The sequence below is a fragment of the Nyctereutes procyonoides genome, unplaced genomic scaffold, assembly GCF_905146905.1.
Source record: "Nyctereutes procyonoides isolate TBG_1078 unplaced genomic scaffold, NYPRO_anot_genome, whole genome shotgun sequence".
Taxonomy (NCBI): domain Eukaryota; kingdom Metazoa; phylum Chordata; class Mammalia; order Carnivora; family Canidae; genus Nyctereutes; species Nyctereutes procyonoides.
In genome coordinates, this window is record NW_026575131.1 from 49,288,125 (window position 1) to 49,309,133 (window position 21,009).

Below are 21,009 nucleotides of genomic sequence, written 5' to 3' on the forward strand. Positions count from 1 at the left end.
TGAGTTAATTAATGCTAAGGAAGAAAAGAGGCGCCCTCGCTCTGTTGAATCACGGTTCACTAGCCCTTTCAGTTTGCTGTGGGTGGAGGAAAAAAAAAAGAAGCTTTTTGGTTCAAATATTTTTGGGGGGCGAAGGGAAAACAAAAACACCGCAGAAGGGCCGTGGAGGGTGAAGCTGTAGTACCTGCCCTGAGAAGCAGAGGCTAGGGTGGCCGAGAGCGTCCTCCCTGAAAGCTTCTGGCCTAAACAGTCCTGAGAAGGCCGAGAAGGGGAAAGAAAAGGGAAAAAGGAAGGGATTATCACTCGATTGCCAGCCTGTTCAAGTAAATTGCTCAAAAAATTACACCCTCAGACTATAAAATATATATATGTGTGTGTGTGTGTGTGTGTGTGTGTGTGTGTGTGTATATATATATCCCAAACCCAACAACTCGATTTGAACAGAGCCGTGAAGATGTTTTAACAGAGCAGAAAACCGAAATATGGATGGCACGCATACAAAATTTTAAGTGTGCAGAAAAAAAAAGAAGAGGTGGTAATCGGGGGGCAGAGAGAACAGCTGCAATTTTGCTTTCCAGATGTTGACAGCAAAATGTAATTGGCAAGTAACTTCTTCCTTACCACTTTTCATCCTTTGGTCCTGAGATGTTAAAAATCCCACAACTAGACCTGAGTCTGCAGGCAGTTTCCTGGCACTCCGAACACACGTGGATGGGTCTGGAAGCCTCATGGGCCACACGCCTGTGAGTTTTTTTATCAGCCCACTAATTTTTACAAGCCCTGCCACCATTCTTTAGCGGGAGACCTAAGCAAAGCAGGCTGGAGGACATTCTTATTTAAATCATCATTTATTATCATCATTATTATTATTTTGTAAGGGAAGGCCTTTTCTTTTGAGGCTGGGTCTTCCTTTTTTAAAATAAAAAAACTTTTTAACTGAAATGTGTAAAAAGAAGAGCAGAAGATAGCACACTTCTAAGTCTGGCGCTCGATACATTTTCACAAAGTGAACATACCTGTGTAACCCCACCCAGATCAAGAAATATAACATTTTCAGCACTGCTGAACAGGCCTTTAGTTTTTAAGCTATAGAGTTCTCATAGTTTATATGCCTTAGAAACAGCTCCTGCCTCCACCAGTAACGTCAAATGCAAGTACCTATGTATACACATGTGTTAACAGAGCAGCATGCACTACTCATGTGATCACAAAAAAATGTGTGGTGAAAAGAAGCCCCTTGAAACCTCATTGCTGCAAAGGGGTTTCTCGCCTCTCTGTCTCTCTGTCTCTCTTTCTCTGTGCCTGCCCAGCTCTGATCCCATCAACAGGGCAACCAACTGTGCAGCAGGGTTAGCAGACCAGCAGGGTATGTGTGTGTGTGTGTGTGTGCGTGTGTGTGTGTGTGTGTGTGTGTGTATGTTGGACAAACAGGGCCCACCAAGCTGAAAGCCAAATAGCCGTAGTGACCAACGGGAGTAAGAGACTCTCTGTTCACCCTGCCGGCTGGCAGAGACTGGGGGGCCCCAGGGATGTGGGGGGTAATGGGGAAGAAGTGGCTCTGCAGAGCCAGGGATTCCTGAAGGGTAAGTGAGCACCCATCCAGGCAGGCTGCCCTCATTCCAGTCCCCAAAAGTCTATCAGGGAGAGGAGTGAGAGGGTCCTGGGGCAGAGCTGCCACAGGAAGGGAGGCCCAATCCTGCTGCATCTGCCTCCCCCTTCCCTGGCTCCAGCCCCAGCTGGCTCCCCCCTCACTTTCACTCGCACTAAATTTACTTTATAATTTTAAAATTAAATTTTAAAAAAAGCAGGAAAGAGAAAGCACTGAAGGCAAAGAACCTCCCACAATATCTCTCCAAGGGGGGGGGGGATTCTGCTTATGTAAAAAGACAAAATGCAAGGGATCACGAAAAAGTCTAAGCACCAAATAACAAGGAAAATAAAAGAGAAACACATTTAATTAAAAACACCTGAAGCAAATAAATAACTAACTCCTTTGCAACTTGAAGCAGTGCCTGTGGGCACAAGTCTCTACCTCCATTTTTTGCCCACTTTTCCCTTTTCTTTCTCACAGGGAGCTGACTTCCCAAGCACTACAGAAACTCCTTTTCCTTTTGAGCCCATCCACCCCACAACTGGGGGAAGGGTGGGGCACCACTTAACATCCCACTAGCCTGAAGCAAACCTCTACAGCCCTGATGAAGCACCCTTTCCTCGATTCCCACATCTCCCCAGGCCATGCCCACCACTGGCTCTGTACTCCGTTCTCCTGCCTCAAATCTGGTCCCTGTGGGTGGTGGTAGTACTGTCCTGGGGCTGGACGCCAGACCCAGCCCAAGTGGGCAGTTCTCTCCCCTACCACGGGTACTGGGCTGCCAAGTCAGGCTCAAGGACCGAATTTTCACTTCCTATTGCATATGGGGCTGAGAAGAAAGAACTGTTCAGCTTAATTTAAAATATGACAAGGGATCTGAGCCCTCTAATCCTGCGATCTTTAGAAATACTTGCTTCTTTTTGGAGGGGGGGGAGTGCAGGGTAGGCATCAAAACTCTGCCTCTGAGACCCCACCCCCACCCCCCCCACCCAGTTTGACTTTCCCACCAGCCCGCCGCCTGGGAAACGCGCCCTCGGCTGGCACAGGGGTACCAGAGCCCGGCTCCTTTCTTCCTTTCTTTCTTTTTTAAATCGCTCTAGCGCAAACCAGGCAGTGGGTCAGGGCCCAGAGGCGGGGGAGGGAAGAGGAGAGGGTTGTCTCTGAAAGAGGGGAAAAAAGGAAAGCGAGGCTCCAACTCCGAGAGAGGAACGGCTGCCGCAAGTTTCCCGGCTTGTGCCAGTTTGGGGATTTGCGAATCAGACCGGAGCGGAGGGAAAGGCGGGCGAGAAAAAAAAGCCCGCATTAAAACTAACCAGCTCTGCCTAAAAGCACGCTTTTCACCCTTAAATAAGACAATGACGAGGGGAGAGAAGAGACGAGTTATTTCTCACTCTTTAATTATTCCAATGCTTAGCATTATTTAAAAAAAAAAACCACACACATTAGCCAATGATACATTCTAACCCTCAACAAAGCTGGTATTTTTCTCTGATTACAGACTTTGCCGCGGCAAACCCGGGCTCCGACGACAGAGGCAGCGCAGAAGCGCGCTCCTAAATGAGACACAATTTTATTAAAATCATAATAATTCCTTGCATTTCTATAGCGCCTTTTCAGCGTCGGAGATCCCAGGTGCCCCGCGCCCGGTTCTACAAGGGAACTGGCGACCAAAAAGCTCTGTCGTGAGGCAGGCAAGCCTCGCCAGCTCCACAGAGTGCCACCGGCATGTATTTTTCTTTCTTTTTTTAACAGCCCGGTTCCATCAGCCTCTGTCTCACGCTTTAAAAAAAAAAAAAGTAATAAAACTCCTTTAAATTAAAAAAATATTTTTTTTTAGAAAGAGGGAAAAGATGACCTGAAATATAAGGTGTTGGGGGTGTAGCCAGTGTAGTCTGGGAGTCTGGGGCCTGGGGGTGCTGCTGGAATGGGCTGCCTCTGGGTTCAGGGGGCAGGGTCAGCCGCTGCCCGGGTCACCTCCCCAGGCACAGCTGGAGTAGGCTGAGTCATCTGCACTTGGAAAAGGAAAAGGACCTAACACCACCAAAGCGCATTTAAGTAATTTGGCCGATAAGAAGTTGTGTTAATGACTGGTTTCCGAGGGGCCTCCCATTGGGAGGCCCCGGGGGCACTTTCACTGAATGCTGGGGTGCTGCTCCAGCTCGGGAGGGGTGGCTGGGTGGCTTCATCCGGACACCAGCCTCCTCTAACAGGTTAAGTCGGGCCCACTCCGTGCACACGTTCCTTTTCCACGATTTTCCATCCTTTTCCCCCCCTTGGCCGGCCCAGGTAGTGCTGCAGAATGGTTGGCAGCAGTGGGGCAGGGGAGCTTAGCACCCCCAAATTCAAGAAGTCATCCGTTGAAAGGAAACGCAGTGTTGATCAGAGGGGATCTGGGCGAAATTTTTTTTAAAGGTTCTTGGAGACTGCGCAACTCCCGGGGCCTGAAGGCAGAGGAGAGGGGAAGGGAAAGCACATTTTCTGCCACTTAGTCACATTTCTTCCCCGTGCTTGCTGGAGGCCAAACGCCCCCAAACCCAGCCAACCCTCGAAACAAACAAAAATCTCCCCTGCTAAATTTCCCCTCCCTCATTCCCCAAAAAGAGGCGGCGCGGGGAGAAATGCGGAGGCTCTTCGGAGGCCTGGGGTCCGGAGGCAGCGACGCGCCGGCGAAGGGGCGCAGAGAAGGGACCCTCTCCAGACCGGTGTCCCGAGGCTGCCCTCAGATTCTGGGGCATTTAACCCCAAAAGTCCTCCGCGCGACCAAAGAATAACAGGAATTACCAACACCGCACTCATTCCAAAGCCTTCGCGCGCATTATTCCCGGTCGGGGATCCCGACCCGCACGCAAGAGGGAAACAGGCAAAGGCGGTCGCTGCCCCACCCGGGGCGCCTAGGGACCCAAGCGGCTTACAGGCCAAAACGCCGCCATTTGAGCCCCTTCTGGCGGTGGCCTTGCTGCCGCAAAGGTTGAGGGCCCCAGAACGCGACCCGGGCTGGCCCTCGACGCCACGCGGGGTCACTTTTGGGTGGTCGCCGGGGCGGTCAGGCCGCGCTGGGGCGGAAGGGAGCCCCGCCGGCTCGGCGCGGGGCGGAGGGAGGGCAAGGACCCCCGCAGGGACCGGGCCTGGGGGGCGGCAGCGGCCTCGTTCTTAGCCTCGCTCCTTCACGCCTGTTCCGGTTTCCTCTCACCTGCCCGTGGGGGCGGTGGTCCTTCCTCAGTCCTCGCTCAACTGCCTTGTGCGGTTCCGCCAAGCGACCCAACCGTCGTGTGCACAGGCGCTGGGCGCACTGCGGCTTCCCGCCTTTTTGCCTCCACGCACGCGCACGTCTGACTTTGCGCACGGCCCGGCTCAGGGCCTACGGCCCGCGGTGCCCCGGGGCCAGGGTCACCCGCACCGTCGAGGGGGTATGTTGTCGCTTCCGCCTGGGGATGTGCGGTGCAGGGGAGCGAGACCGTCAGCACCTGTGTCCTGCCGCGTGGAGAGAACACAGCCCTCCCCCTGCCCGAGCCGCGGGGGGGTCCTCCCCACGACCTCCACCCCCACCCCCGCGCCCGCCCACCCGGCGTGAGCTGACTGCGGCGGGTCCGGGAATGCCACGCATGAAAAGAACACCTTGGAGGCAACAATGAAAGGCGCTTGTAGGCGGTGGGCACCTGGCAAGGGGCATATGCTGGGGCTAGTACATGATACCGGTGGCACATTTCTGCCGAGGTTCGCCAAGGCACACGACGTGATGCACCCGCATACCTGGGGGGTGGGAGGCGGCCTGGTTGGGGCATCAAAGCGTTATAGTTGGGCAGTGGGACCATCTAGGGAGTCCTGAGACAACCCCCGCCCCACCTCTGCTCTGCAAAGCGCTTCTATTTTAAGATACCTCCCACCCCTCCAAAATCCACCCACTCGCTCCTGAGGTCCCTGGTGCGCAAGGGGAATCAGCCTCCGCCCCCGGCGCACCTGAGGGGAAGGCCTGGAGGGCAGCGCAGGGTCTGAGCTGCCAAGCTGGGCTCATGGGGGCAAATGGAAGTTTCGCCCGAGGAGGGGGCATTAAATGGCCTCTTTGTGGAGAGGAATTGTGGGCCGTCACTCAGGATTAATTTAAGCAGCAACAGCAAACACACACCAAAAAGCAACGTCTGGCCGCCAGCACCCACCCCCGCGATTGTGTTTCGGGGAGTGCTGCAGGATTCGTTGGTGTGGCCCGGCCTTTAAGAACGTGGGGCGTCCACAGCGGGAAGGGGGAAGGCTGCTGCCGCCGCCTGGTCCCATGTCCCTGCTTGGCGAAATGGGTTTGCAGGTTTGGGACCAAGCCGAGCGGGGGATGGTAAAATCCAAGTCCAAACGTGGATTAGGAATTGGGGGGAGGGTCTATATAAAATACATATAAAGGCACAAATTTCCAATATAAATATGTCACATGCAGGAAAGCCACTGAGTAGCAGTTCTGGGGCTCTCACCTTCACCCCAGGGACATTTGGGGAGGCGGGTGTTATAAGAGAAATCCGGCTGGCGGTGGGAATTAGGCCTCCGCTTCCCGGTCTCCTCCCCCAACAACCTGAATGCTTCTTTGGAGCCAGGTGCCCTGGGCGGCCTGGCAGGTGTGCAGCTCACGTGAAACACACGCGTGTGCAGGCTGGGGAGGTGCTTACCTACGTGGGCCTGGAGCCACGTGTGTGGGCATCAGCACCTCCTGTAGGCTTGTGGACCCACCTGAGCCCAGCACACCCATGGGGGCACAGGGCAGTGCCTGTGCTCAGAGCCAGGTCTGGGCACAAGCAGGAGAGTGCATGTGGTGTGGTGTGGTGTGTGGTGTGTGTATGTGTGTTAGGGGGACCCCATCTGATGTCGGGCAAGGGCGTATTTATGGGCATGTGTGCTCCTGGCAGTCTCACTAGGGTGTCAGGCCTGTGTGTGCATATAAACTGGCGGTGCCTGGGATCCCCATGGGGGTGCTAGGCAAGAGTGTGCTTGAGACCCCTGTCTAAGCCTCTGCGAGGGGGTGTGCTTATGTGTGCACATGAAAGCCCGCCTGAGTGTCCTGCTGGGCTGTTGGACATGGGCAGGCGGGTCCAGACGGGTGCACCGGGATGCTGCACCGGGGCGTACGTATGTGCTTGCAAGCCCCTTAGGAATGGCCATGTGTGCCGGGGCCACCATCAAGACCAGCAGAGCCTGGATCTAACCCCTGAGCAGGCCAGGGGGCAGGGCCAGCTGCCCAGCCAGCCTCGGCGGGAAGTCATTGGAGGCGTGTTGGTTTTGGCCAGGGCAGCTCTAATGGGGGAAGCCCCGGGGAGCGGCAGGGGTGGAACAAAGAAGGGGAAAGTGAGAGAAGGCGGGCAGCAGAAGAGGAGGAGGAATTGCCCTGGAATGCGGAGAGCCTTGGGGAGTAGGGGTGCTGGGCAGCCCTAGTCTCTGGGCCCTGGCTTGAGGGGAGGGACTTCACTGGGGCCTACAGCTGCCAATTCCTCAGTCCCCTACTCCTTCACCCCCATCCCCACCCCCAGGGACTGAGACCCTGGCCCCAGCCAAAGGCTCTTACCCACGAAATCCTGCCACCACAGGCCCACAAGGAGCCAAATAGCATTTGGGGTGGAGAGCCTGGCTCAAATTTCCTCAGAGGGCAGAGAGTTTGAGGCCCCTTCCCCTGTTTCTTGGCTGGACTGCTTAGAACCTCAGTTCTGCCCATCTGGGGAATGGGAAGGGAACTCCCACAGGGAGGGTCAGGAGGGGGAATCTCAGCTACATAGGAGTGGGTTGAAAGACAGGGTGACCTGTTTAAGCCTTGCTTGCCCCTGGGGCCTGGACTGAGTAATTCCTCCACCCCCCACCCCCGCACCTCCAGCCCCATGACCTTGGCACTTGACCTTGTGGCCTCTGTTTCCTCATCTGTAAAACAGGTTACTCATACCTGCCTCATGTGGGGAGGGTTACAGGAGGTCATGTGCACGCGTGCGCGCGCGCACACACACACACACACACTCCGCCTGCTGCCCAGGCATAATTGCTCTGGAGTTGGTAGCTGTTATTTTTATTGTGAGGAGTCTATGGCTGTGACAAGCTGTGACGCTTGGTGTGATCGCGTGAGGCTGGCTGTGCGTGCGACTGTGCCGCTGTGTGTGTGTGCGTGTGTGTGACAGGTTGTGTGTGAGACTGTGCGTGGACGACAGATTGTGCCGGTGTGCGGCAGTGCCTGTGACAGGCTGTCACTGCGCGACAGACTGCGGGTGGCGGGGTGTTGCGGGTACTGACTGTGAGTGAAGATGAGGCAGTGTGTGTGGGGCTGGGACTGGGGGACTCCCGAAAACCTACCTCGGTGAGGCTCTGGCTAACAGAGGAGGAGGATCTCGGGGACAATAGGGAATCGGTCCAGGGCCGCCCCCCCCAGGCCTTGACCTTTCTATTGTGTCCAGTGGGACTCTACTTGCTGGCAAATCTGGGTAGGTGATGGGTCAGAGGGACTCTATGATAGAGCGTCTCCTTCACTCACTGTTGCCAACTAAGGTGCTCACGTCCCCCCCACACCCCACCGCCCAGCTTCTTGCTCGGATTCAGAGGACCCCAGGAGGGTCACCGGAGATCTCAGGATATGGAGGACTCCAGGTCTGGCTGGCTTCAGTAAGGAATACACACCCCAAGCCTGTTTCCCACACTCTCCCTGAGCTCCAGGCCTGGGCAGGGCTGGTAGAGACAGAAGTAAGGATTTGGGGAAGATCAAGAAAAGCCAGGAGAATAAATGGAAAAGGTGAGAAGACCAGAGACTTGCCTGGGACCTGGAGAACCTGCAGCTCCTTGAGGTTGGGGCCTCCAGTCAGGGTGGATGCATATCAGGTTTGTGGGGGTCAGGACTGGCTGCCACTTAAGAGCACTGCTTGTACTCCAGGCTCTGTGCTCAGTCCCCGATTTTAGGGACTCGCTCCTCATATCAACCCTGCCAGAGGGAGGAGAAAACCCAGGCACCCTCCTAATCAGTGTGGATTCCCCTTCTATCATCCCAGCCCATCTCTTCCCTCTTCAGTTGGGGAAACTGAGGCTGAGAGGAAGGGACTGAGGGGAAGGGCTGAGGGAAAGGGACTTGTTTGCACACCACCTCATGCCCAGGAGACCTGAGGATACAGGACTTCAGGTTTCCAGAAACCTCACTAGCTGGAAAAATCCCAGACCCAGTGGGCTGGGGGCAGCACCCCGTGAACCCCGCCCCCCATTTCGTGTGTCAGGAAGTGTATGTTTTGCATGTATGGTATGGGCACGAGGGTAAGGTCCACGGCTGTCGAGTGTCTGGTGTGCAAGCCGCAGCAGGATGTATGTGTCCCTCTGTTGGTGCGGGCCTCTGTGCATCTGTGTGTCCATTCAGGGCCAGCCCCTGCCACAGAGGGGGGAGAGGCATCGAAGCACCCCCCCCCCGAAAGTGTGTCTTTGATACTTGCAGCCTCGGCAGCGAAAAACAAGTTTCCACAGGGCCGCCTTGGGCTGAGGCCAGGCCGTCCTCAAATAACATTTGAAGTTACTTAGCAAACTTTGTTTAGTGCCGAGAGAGGCAGAGAGGCCCGGGCAGCAGGCTTTGAGGGGGGGGGGAGGAAACCGGTTCCTCCAAAGTCCCTTGCCCCTCTGGGGGCACGAGTGCCCAACATGGGGCTGAGTTCTCCTCCCCAAAGCTCCAAAGAGGAGGAGCAGGAATCCTGAAGCCCTGAGGGGGATCTGGGAGGAGGAAGGATCTGGGCACCCCACAGATAAAACCTTGCTTTTGCCAGTCCAGTCCCTAGACTTTGGCAGGAATGCCCACCTTGGTCTCCTGGTAGCCCAGGGGCTGACTCTGGGTCCCTGGGTCTGGTTAGACATGGAAAGGTCTACATTTTCTGTGCTGCCCCCTTTCTGCAGCCCAGCTCTGCCAGCCTTGAGGCCGGTTGTACAAGCTGGCTCTGAACATGTGTCCCCCTCCAGACACACACACACATACACACACTCACGCACACTCACACACAAAACCCCTGGTGCCCACATTCCCAGCCCTCCCAAACTCTCATTTCTAGGGTCCCAGCCCCAGGCAGCAGAGAAGGCCCGAGAGCCAGCAATGGCGGGTTTGGAAGTGAGATTGGTGCCTATGGGAGGGGGAGGAGGAGGAGATGCCAAAAATGGTGAGCCATTACAGGCAAGCAGGCAAGGGAGGAAGCGAGCAGGGAAGATGGAAGCCAGGCGGGCATCCTCGCTGAGCTCTGGGCTGCGAAGGGGCATCGAGAAAAGCAGTCCAGGGCCTTCCAGGGAGCAGGCATGGGGGGACAAGCCCCAGGTGGCACGGGACAGGCAGGGGGCCGGGAGGCGCCCAGCGCTCCCCCACCCCCACCCCAAGCTTTGAAATGGAGACTGGCAGCAGCAGCCGCTGGGCTCTGCCCGGGCATGGGGTGGGGGTGGCGGGCAGGCAGGGCGCCAAACCAAATGCCACCAGGCTGGGCACAGTGGTTGCCAGCCGGCGGCGCTGACCCCACCAGCCCAGGCCCAGAGCCCTCACATCTAGAACTTTGCAGGGGGTGAGGAAGATGGGGGCCCAGCGGATTTCAGAGGTAGAGCAGACAAAGCCAGGTCCCCTCAAGCTGTGGGCAGGTCCCCAAGACCCTACAAAGATGGCGCAGCCTGGCACTGCCAAGGTGACGGGCTGGGGTAAAAATAAACTGGGCCCGCCCCGGGGGAGCTAAATCGAGGGGCCCAGGTGGAAGTGCCACTCCGGGCCACCAGCTGCCCCTGCCCCACCCCCAGCTCAGAGCAGCAGGGTTGAGAACACTGGGTGCCCATCGAGGCCCAGTTTCTCTACAGGAGAAACCCCAGCCACCTTTCTCCTGGTCTTGGACGGGCAGCATTCAGTGTACCCCAAACATATGGATAATGGATGATCTCAGGCTGCAGCAGCAACAAGCCATGCATTTGGGGCCGACGGTGGGGGCAACCATGCTAAGGCACATACCCTTGACCTCCCCCCTCCATGCTAAGGCACATACCCTTGACCTCCCCCAACCATGCTAAGGCACATACCCTTGCCCCCTCTTAGAGGCTAAAGGGCCTGTGAGGCTGTACGTAAGCTGTGGCAGAGCTACATCGAGTGGCAAGTCAGCACCACGCCACGAGGCCTCTCAGACCACCTCTGCTAAAACGGCAGCTGCCCAGCACTTTGTGGGCCCTACTCGTTCTTTTCCTCACAGCACCTATCACTGTCTCAAGTACTGGACACTCCCTTGTTTATCAGGTTCACTGTCTGCCCTCCCACCGGGCCTGGCACCTCTGCCGATTTTGCTCTCTGCTGAGCCCCCAGGGCCTAGAATGGGGCCTGGCACCTGAGAGGTGCTTAGTAAATATTTGTTGAAGGAATGCACAGGCCCCCGGCGGCATCCCCAGCACTCGGGCTCCAGCTGGGTGCCTAGCAAGGTGTGGGAGAAGGCATCACCCCCTGTGGAGATAGTGAAGCAAGCCTGGCCAGCGGTGGTGCAGAGTGGGTGAGCCGACCACCACTCTCACGCTGAGCCCTGAAGGGAAGATCTGAAGGTCAGGGTGGTAAGGAGGGTTCAAGGGCTGACAGCTGGGGCAAGCTCCACATGGGGGTGTGGGGATGTACAGGCCCACTCTGAAATTTGGTAATGGCCAGAGAATAAGCTGCAACTCTGTCCCATCAGCAGGATGTAGAGGGGTGGCAATCAGAGAAGAGGCTCAGGCTCTATCACCTCTTAGCCCTTGGCCCTGACACTGCATATCTCTTCTCTCAGTTTCTCATCTATAAAATCAAGCACTTACTTCACGTCAAGCACTATTTTAAAGCACTTTCTACAAGCCAACTCCTTCGGTCCTTTACCATGACCCTGTGAGAGGAAACTACAGCCCCAGAGAGGTTGAGTGACTTGTCCAAGGTCACACAGCCAGTGACTAGCAGAGCCAGGATTCAAACCCGGGAAACTGGCTTGGAGCCCCACTCTCCTACTAATGTCCAAACGTCCCAAATGCCAATAGTGCAGAACTAAAGAGACTCCGTCCAATTATAATGTCAGACACGTGCAGTAGTGCATACATGGGTACAGCTAACGCCTGCCACACCTGCCTCACATGGTAGGATTCCGAGGACAAACTGGGAAGGCAGCACAGGGTGCAACACAGCAAGCACATACCATACTTTAGCCATCACTATGGTTTTTAGGAGACTTCATTATAATCCTATGAGATGCTCTCTCCCCGTGTAGTTTTGCCAGCCGTCTCTCTTCGCTCTTTCTCCAGTGTCCGAAATGAAGAGTCCATAGCCAGAGGATTAATGAGACAGCCCCACGAAGGACAAGAGTTTCAGAAATTAGCCTCGCCTCAGTCCCCAACTGTCTTGATGGCTTCCAGAAGTGGGACAGTTAGAGTAGGGCAGCTGGGCCAGAGGGCTGGAGCGTCCCAGGCCAGGGTAGGCCTGTGGCTTCCCAGCCTTCTCCCCCAGGCTGTGACAAACCAGCACAGGGGTTCAGAGTCCCAAATTCCTTCAGAAGAGGTCAGGGTGGTTGAATCGGCTGTTCAAAGGCAGCCAGAGGGCAGGCAGGCAGAGGGGAGGCTCGAGGAGGCCAGGTCTCATCTCTCAGACACCATTTCCAAACAGGGCCAGGTGTAACCCAGGTGTGAATGCCTGTGTGGGTGTGACATTCATCCACATGTACTGGGACAACTTGGGAGTTTAATGCCACACCGTCTGTGCCTGGGCTTATGTATGGGGGTGGGGGTTGCATTGGTGACAACACCTGGGTCCTGATGAGCAAGACCGAGTGTGCTGCACTGGCAGCAGCGTCTTGTCCATGTGTGCATGTGTGTGTGTGTGTGCACGTGCGTGTGCACGTGCATGTGATGGGTGTCAGTTGTGCTCGTGTGTGTGTGTGTGTTACTGTGTGTGTCTGACAAGACCAGGGCTGAGTTTCTCCATTTCGGCACTGTTGACATTGAGGGCTGGATCACTGTTTGCGGTGGGGGCATCTTGGGCTCTGTAGGGTGTTGGGCAGCATCCCTGGCTTCCCCTTACTAGGTGCCAGTAGCAAACTCCCCTCCAAGTGTGATGACCAAATATGTTCCCAGACACTGCCAAGTGTGCGTGTATCACTGTGTGTCTGAGAGCGGGTGACTGTGTGCATGTGTTCCTATGTGTCTGATGGTGGGTGGGTGCGGATCAGTGCTCATGTGTATGTTTCTGGGTGTCTGACAGTGTTAATTCGTGCATGTGCCATGTGCTTCTCACTGAGTGTCTGTGGGTCCGTGCGACATCCATACTCCTGTGTGTTTGGCAACAGCAATGCATGTGCCTGTGCTGTGTGTCTCGTGGCATGTTATTGTGTGACCATGTGCGCCTGCGGGGCTGCTCCCGTGTGCACGTCCCTGCATGCGTAGCCCACACCGATGTGTTCGGGTGCGGTGGGCGTCTCTAGGTGTCTGTGTGCCAAGGCAAGTCTCTTTGTGTGGGGATGCCTGTGTCTGTGTGCTCCTGATTTAGGAAGGTGTGCTGTGCCCGGGTGTGCCGTGTCTGTGTGTGACAGCATGATTCTTTGTGCCCGCGTGTGCCGATGACAGTGTACGACTTTGTGTGAGATGGACCCAGAATAAACCCCCCAAGATGATTCTACTGAAGCCAATATTTAGGATGGAATCTCCTGGATGATTTGCCCCCACCCCTGACTGCCCCGGATTGAAAGCCTCCTCCTCAGGCCACGGGGATGGGGTGCACCTCTGAGCTGCCCCTTCCTCCGGCTCGGCTCCCACAGATTGAGGTGGGGACAGACCCCCGCCCTTGCCCAATCTGTGCCAGGAAGGCTGGCGCTGAGCTTTCAGCCAAAGGGGCAGGGTCCTCAGCAGTGGTGGTGGCACTGCCCCCTGCCCACTGCTGGCCACCACCCCCAGCTCCCCTCAGGGTGCGGCCCCAGTAGGGGGAAAGCTCCCCAGTGCAACCCTGGCTTCCGATTGGCTACGGATCGCCGCAGTGCCCGCCACCCGCCTCCCCCTCCCCGGCTGGCGCAGCCACATCGGTAGTGGTGGCAAACGCAGCTCAGAGTTCTGGGCACAGCTGCGCCTCACAGAGGCCTGCCAGCCCCACCAGAAGCCAGACACCCCAGCTCCATGCCCCCGACCCCTCCCCACCTGCCCGCCCGGCCAGCCAGGCAGCACGGTCACCCTGGCTGCCGCCCCCCTCAGGCTGCCAGGCCCTGTCCACCCAGCCCCCTCACCCATCAGGCCTGTGCCCCCTTGGCCAGCCCACTTGGGGGGCCCAGGCCCCTACGCACGGCCACTCCCGCTCTCAGAGGGGCTCCTCAGGAGGGGGGGCGGCAGCGAGGAGGGGGGGCAGGGAGGGGGGAGCTAGCCCTTCTTTTAGTGAACGCGCCCAGAGCTGGAGCCAAAAATCGAGGAGGAGAGATATTCAGACGGAGCCAAGACGCGTTTGGCAGGAGGAGAGAGAGAGGGAGAGAGGGAGCGGGAGGAGGGGAGGAGAGAGGGAGGAAAGAGAGAGAGAGAGAGAAAGAAGGGGGGGCCCTCAGTTTCCAAATCTGAGCTCTCAGAGCCTCAGAGGGGCAGCGGGTAGCATAGGAGGTGTGGGACCCAGGGCAGGCCTGACAGTGGGGGCAGCGGGGGCGGAGGGCTCAGGCCCACAGAGACAGCCGGACACCCCAGCTGGCCAGGCCAGGACGGACACAGGCAGAAGCCAAGATCAATGCGCACCCGGCAGACAGAGGGAGGCCTGTGGGCGGCCCAAACACACACCCGCACCTCGCCACACAACGGGCTTCTGTCCATGCCGGTCCAGGGGCACGGGCGGGGCCCGGAGCAGGGCCACCACGGCTGCCCGACCTCATGGGAAGCCATGGAGAGGCCGGCCTGCTCCCAGCCGCTAGCCTGGCCGCCATAGCGGGCATTGCACACGCTGCCAGAAAGCCAAAGGGGGCCAAGGAGAGGGGCCCTTGCGGTGAGATACACCCTGGTGGTCACAGGGACAAGCCCAGCATGAAAAATGCTACGGGGGAGGTGATCCCTGGAGACACAGGCATTGACACGTTTGCTGACATAGGTCGACACGCGTGGTAAACCACACCGATAACAACCTTTGCCGCAACAGTCAGATATCCAGAGGATACATTTGGTTGCACGCTGACATGCCACGGGGGCACCACGACACAGAGACCACACCAGGCACCCAATAAACACAGTGACGCACCCCCCCAACCCCACTGCTCCCGGATATGCAGAGACAGAGCTCGTAATGACCCTTGGAGACACAGGCAGGCAGCACCCAATGACGGACCCTTGGAGACACAGGGACACTTGCAAAGGGACCCAGACACGTTTGTGGCTACACAGTCATCTGCAGCAAAATGGTGGCTCTAAGGCCCAACACACCAGTGAACACATGCGGATTGGGAAGAACCCCGTTAGTCACTCACAGCCATCCTCCTGGCTCCTTTGCCTCCACATCTGGGGCTTTGGGGACAGGAAGATGAATACACAGCCCTCTTTCCCTCCCCCCCCCCGCCCCCGCCCAGCTGGAGGGCGGCAAGGTGGGGGGGGCAGGAGCCCCATCCTCAGCACTTTGTTGGAGGAAAACACAGGTGTCTGTTCCTCCTTTGACTCTCTTGGTGCAGCCAGGGGGCGGGGGGGGGGGAAGCGAGAGACCCCAAATTTGCGCTTCAAGAGCACAGAGAACAAGGACCAGGCAGACACAAAAGGCCAGGCTCCCAGCAGGTTGAACATGGAAGCCAGCAATCAGACACTCACTACCAGGGGAGTTTCACTGGCAGCCACAGCTGTGTGCCCACCCCCTGCACACACCCACAGTGACTGCCTGACCCTGCCAGGTGCCCACATACGATCCCCCATGTGCATCCCAGCCCCATGGTGGACCCAGGTGACACCACCTGCATGCAAATGCAGAAACAGCTCTGGAGCCACGCAGACGTCCCCGAAGCCCTCATCACGACCCACCCCCCAACTCCAGGCTCTTTCCCCCACTCACGTTTGGACATTCATGTACACACATACTTCTGTACACTCTAGAATAGGGCCTCAGAGCCCAGCCCCAAGGTGGGCCTGGTTGAAGTCAGGGTCATGACTAGGGAAAGGGTCAGGGCAGCCAGTGGCCCCCTAAAACGGTATTGGTCCCCACCGGGCAGTGCAGGGTTTGTCTCTCCTCTCTGGCCCCTCCGCCATCCCCCACCATCATCTCTTCCTGCCTTGAACCCCTGCTGTCCCCTGCTTGGCTGACAGGACTCCACCCCAGGGAAAGATAGCTGGGCCATGAGCTGGCTTCCCTCCTCCCAAATTCTTTTCTTGCTTCCTCCTCCAGGCAGTCCACTCGGACTTCTATGGTTGGGAGGGGTCCACCCTGCCTTCCCTCCCTGAAAGTACTCTTCCCTCAGTTGGGAAGGCCTAGGGGTGACTTTATGATGATGACCAAAATGACAACAACTCATTCCGTTTCCTGAACACATGCTATATGCCAAGCACTGCGCTAAAGCCTAATCACAGCCAGAGAGATAGGTGCTATTATTACCCATTTTACGAACAAGGAAAATCTGTGGTTCAAGTCACAGGATTAAAAGATGCAGAGCCAGAGTTCAGACCCTGCGCTCTTATGACGAAGCCCAATTCTTGACCTCTGCACCCACAGCCTCCATCTGGGACCCCTGAGGCCACACAAGACATTCCTGGCTCAGCAAGGACCCCTGGCTCTAGCACCCAGCAAGAAGGGAGCATCCTGCCCTCCAAATCAGCCCAGCAGAGCCCTTGGCCCCAAGCGTGGCCTGGTCCAGCCTCAAAACATCTAATGGAGCCCAACCTAGTCCCAAGCATGGCCTGCCCCACCCCAACTCATGCCTGCACACATCTTCTATCCCAGAAGTGGGCATGAAGCAGCCAGGGCCAGAGCCAGGGAGAAAATGCACTGTAAAAAGAGGACCCTACACTGCGCCAGGACAGGGAGCAATAGCATCATGGGGATAGAAGGGGGGCCACGGAGACCCAAGGAGATAGCTGAGGTGGGGACATCAGGGAGGCCCCAGCCCGTATCCCCTTTCCTGGAAGGATTGTGTGTGTGGCTGCACAGAAACAAGGGCGCGTGAACATTCTGCTGCTCATGTGGCTGTGTGGCAGGAAATGTCGGCAAGCATGCATGTCTACATACACACCCAGGTGAGCCAACAGCATTACGTCTTCCATAAAGCCGTGTGTCTGTCCATCCATCTGTCCTTGAGTCTGTGTGAGTACGCACAGGGGTGAACACACACTTGAGTCAGCCTGTCTCGGAGTGTATCTGGGAGGCACTGTCGCTGTGTCTTCAGGAGCCTACATCGATATACGTGTCCCATCTCATGGTGTGTGTGTGTGTGTGCGCGCGCGTGCGTATGTGTGTGTTTATGTGTGTGCATTGTGGGTGGGAGCGAACACAGGTCCACCATTTCCTGGGTCTGTAGGTTCCTCAATGGCCATGTGTCTGGATGATCAGCATGAGCAGGTCACTTATGTTCCTGTCTTGGGAGCGGCAGTGATGTATATGTCTGTCCACATTCTGGTGTGTGTCTGTCTGTTGGGGAAGGGGTCTCATCCATCCACCCCCTCCTGTCTGCCGAGGACTCAGGACTCAGGCCTATGGCTGCAGTGGGCTCAAGCAGCGCCAGCAAGCGCCCCGCCCAGCCGCCCTGGATTTCGATGCTTTTTCCAGAAGGAGATTTCCCCCCCCCACCCCCCGCCCTTCCCCCTCGCCCACAGTGCCTTTCCCCGCCAGGGCCCCGCTGCTCCAAGCTCGTTCCTGCTCAATCATTTATTGACTTTAAAATCGAAGCCAATTCTGGTTTGAAAAAAAAAGAAAAGGGGGAGAAAGAGAGAGAGAGAGAGGCCAGAGAGACAGAGAGAGTCCGAGACTCGTGGAGAGGGGTGGAAGCAGAGATGGGGACAGAACCAAAGTCAGAGACAGAGACAGGGAGACACAGAGACAGTCAAAGATATAGAAGGGCAGAGGCGGGGGGGGGGGGGCAGAGCAAGCCAGATATAGAGACAGAGACAGAGAAAAAGACAGAGACTGGCAGGGCAAATTATGGAAGCAGAAAGATTTGTAAAAACAGAGACTCCAGATCCAAGAGATGTGATTGTCGGGAGGGGCAGACCAGACCCTGCTGACCAGCTGACAGCAGCCGCCTGCACCGAGCTGAGGGGTGCAACCCAGAGAAACCATGCCCGCTCTCCCCCCCACCCACCCTGGGTACACTCAGGCCCGTGACACAGAGCCGAGCCCTAGCTCCCTTCTGGGGTGTCACAGAGTCAAGCCCTGGCCATGGCCCTAGGTGCTACCCCAGCCCCTTCCTAGTCTTATCACCAATGGATCCATCAACTGGCATTTTCTTTTCCAGGGGCCCAAGTCTTATCCAGGTCTCAGGGGGCAGGCCCGAGTACTGGGCCGGTGGTTGGTGGGCAAGGCGCTACACAAGCATGGGGTCTTGATCCCACTAGGGCCCCGAATACCAGCACACAGTCCAGCCAAGCATAACCCCAAAGGCAAGCACAGCTCAGACCCCGCTAGGTGGGCAAGGTTGTCATGCGGCCCAAGATAGAGTGATTGGTCAGCCAGAGGCACAGATTGGGGGTGGGGGGTCCCTCATGCTGCCATAGTGGCTAGAGTGCCTGCTTACACCTGCAGGCACACTGTGATACGTACATGTGCCTGTGTGCCCTCACAAACACTTATACCCGGTGTCGTACAGGAAAACCCGCTCCCCGGGCCACACACGAGTCCATACCATGCAGGCCTGCCCACCGCCAACCCAAAGGAGCCACATGCAGACCCTGAGATCGACACATACATACACACTCGAGTCTGTGGATACAGGCGTGTGTCGTGGCCACGGCTGACACACAACCCGGGCAAACTGTCTTGCCCCTCGCCACACACCGCCACCTGGTAGCCGCCATATTCACTCGGACTCCCACTCCCATCTGTGGGCACACTTGGCAGAAGGCTGGCAGGGCTCAGACTGGGTAGAGGAGACAATTAGGACCCCAGGCCTGGCCCAAAGACTCTCCTTACACACGCAGGCCCCGCTGGCAGGCAGGACTCGGCAGCCCCCAGGTGTCCCCTCTTCGGAGTCTGTGTTGCCAGCAGTGGCCTGGCCCTGCAGGCAGCGCTGCCAGGGCCACTGTGGGACTCTGGACAGTTCTTGTGCCCTCTCGGAGCCTGGGGCCACAGCCCAGGAAGGTGGACTGGCAGGGCAGGCATCCCCCGCGCTTTTGCCGCCGCCGAGCGCCGCGCAGGGAACTTCGCTGGAGGCGGGACGCGCTCTGCTCTCGCAGCGCGCCAGCGCCAAGGTCGGCTCTGTTGTGCCCGCGGCTGACCCGACGGCGTGGCCGCAGCGCTGTCGGCGGCATCCACGGCTGCCTCCCGCCCCTCCCGCCTCCGGGCGGCAGGACGGGATTCCCCCCCGCCCGCCTGGGCTACCGCGCCGCAGCCGGGGTAGCCGGGGCCGGAAAGTTTGCGCCGAGGAAAGTTTGGGGCGGTGGGGGGGCCGCGGCTGCGACGTCCAGGGTCGGCCGAGAGGCGCGGCCCCGGCTGGCAGCGCGCCCACCCTCCCCTCCCCTCCCCTAACCCTCCGAAATTTGGGAGCCCCGCCATTTTCTTAGCCCCGCTCCCATGTGAGGCCTGAACAAAGACTTTGGGGCGACGCCCGGGCCGCTCGGCCGGCCCCCGGCACCCCCGCTGCACGCAGGGGCCGCCGCCACGCACGCCGGCCGCTGCCACCCTCGGGAAAAGCTGCGCCCGCCCCGAGAGCGCCGCGGGACCCAGTCCCCGCTCTGCGCCCTCGGGACCACCCCCTGCCACTCTGTCACCCCCGCAACCGCTGCCAGTGGCCACGCTGCCCGGGTGCACGGCACAGTCGCCCACCGGTCGGCGGGAGTCCACCGCACCCCAGTCGAGCGCGCGCGCACACACACAGACACACACACACGCACGCACACACACACGCACTCCCGCTCCGCGCTCCGGGGGCAGCGCCACGCACGCAGCCGGCCACCCCCAGAGCCCCAACCGGAGTCCGCCCGGTGGCCAGGGTCGCACGCGCACCGTGACGCCCGCATGCGGGCGGGGACTGCCCACAGCACGGCTTGCACCCCGCGGCCGCCCGCGGGCTCACTCCCCCCGGGCCGCCGCGCGCCCCCTCCGGCCGCCCGCCCGCCCGCCCGCCCGCCGGCCTCCTGCGCCCGCTCCCCTCCCCGGTCGCCCAGGGGCGGCGGCCGGTACCTGGGTGAGGCAGTACGGGGAGTACATAGCTGGGCGCCCGGGCGGGAGCGCGGCGGCCGGCCGCGGCGAGGGGAGGCCCGGCAGGCGGCGGCCGCGCTCGGGCTCCGGCTCCGGCTCGGCTGCTCCGGCCTCCGCCGCGCTGCGCCCGCCCGGCCCGCGGCCCCGCGCTCGCCGCTCGCAGGCTCGGCCCCGCCGGCTCCGGGGCCGCCGCCGCCGCCGCCGCCGCCGCCGCCGCGCTCGCCGCTGCCTCTCGCGTCCGCTGCTGCCGCCGCCGCTGCGCGTCTACTCCATGCCGCCGCCGCTCGGCCGGTCACCCTCGCCCGCCGCCGCCGCCGCCAACGCCGCCGCCGCCGCCGCGCTGTGAAAGTGAAAGTTTAGACAAAGTTTGGAAGCGGCGCACTCCGGGGAGAGGGAGCGGGCGGGCGGCGCGGGCGGGAGGAGGGGCGCGGGGAGGGGCGGGCAGGGCGGGGGAGCGGCGGCCGGCGCGCACACACACACTCACACTCACACGCACACACGCACACACGCGCGCGCGCGGGGGCGCACACCGACACAGCCACCCCGACACGTGCTGGCCCGCGTTCCATCGCAGACACACGCTGACACACAGCGGGGTTCGGACCCCGCCACACATGTCACGTACAGAACGCATTGCCACACGTTCCACGTTCCAACAACGAAGCACACACAGACACCTACACACACGCGGCATGGACACACGCCCTGGCACACCAGCCCACGACCCACGCGTTGACAGGCACACGGGCCCACCGTCACATGATGATAACCTGTACACACGCATTCCAACAACGAACCATGTTTAGACTCGCGATGCGGGCCTCGGGGGCACACACACTGATACACACCAAGACACACACACCAGTGCACGCTGACACTTAACGCTGACACACTGACAGGCATGACCACACAACCACACTCTGATGCACTCCAGACATACAACTCCTATATATAGACACCCAAAGGCACACACAAAGCCACACCAAAACATCTTGGCAAGAGCGGCAGCACAGAGGACACAGCCCGGCACACAGAGAATGACACTAATAAAGGGGAAATGTGCTAACACACTATCGTACAAGCATACACCATTAGATACCTGGATACACATGCTAAATGACACAGGGAAGGAGCACAC

The 21,009-nt window shown here is 58.7% G+C and overlaps 1 protein-coding gene across 4 annotated transcripts in view; it reads right to left on the reverse strand.

The window, feature by feature from the left end:
* NFIX (nuclear factor I X) overlaps positions 1-20,007 on the reverse strand; it is a 98,115-nt gene extending 78,108 nt beyond the window's left edge. The window contains exon 1 of one of the 4 annotated variants that reach the window (XM_055343102.1): positions 19,854-20,007. In XM_055343102.1, coding sequence (XP_055199077.1) covers positions 19,854-19,880 — 27 coding nt within the window. In that variant the 5' untranslated portion in view covers positions 19,881-20,007. The remainder of the gene's footprint in view (positions 1-19,853) is intronic. The other 3 variants (XM_055343099.1, XM_055343104.1, XM_055343103.1) reach the window with 3 other exon arrangements.
* Between the last annotated feature and the right edge of the window lie 1,002 nt (positions 20,008-21,009).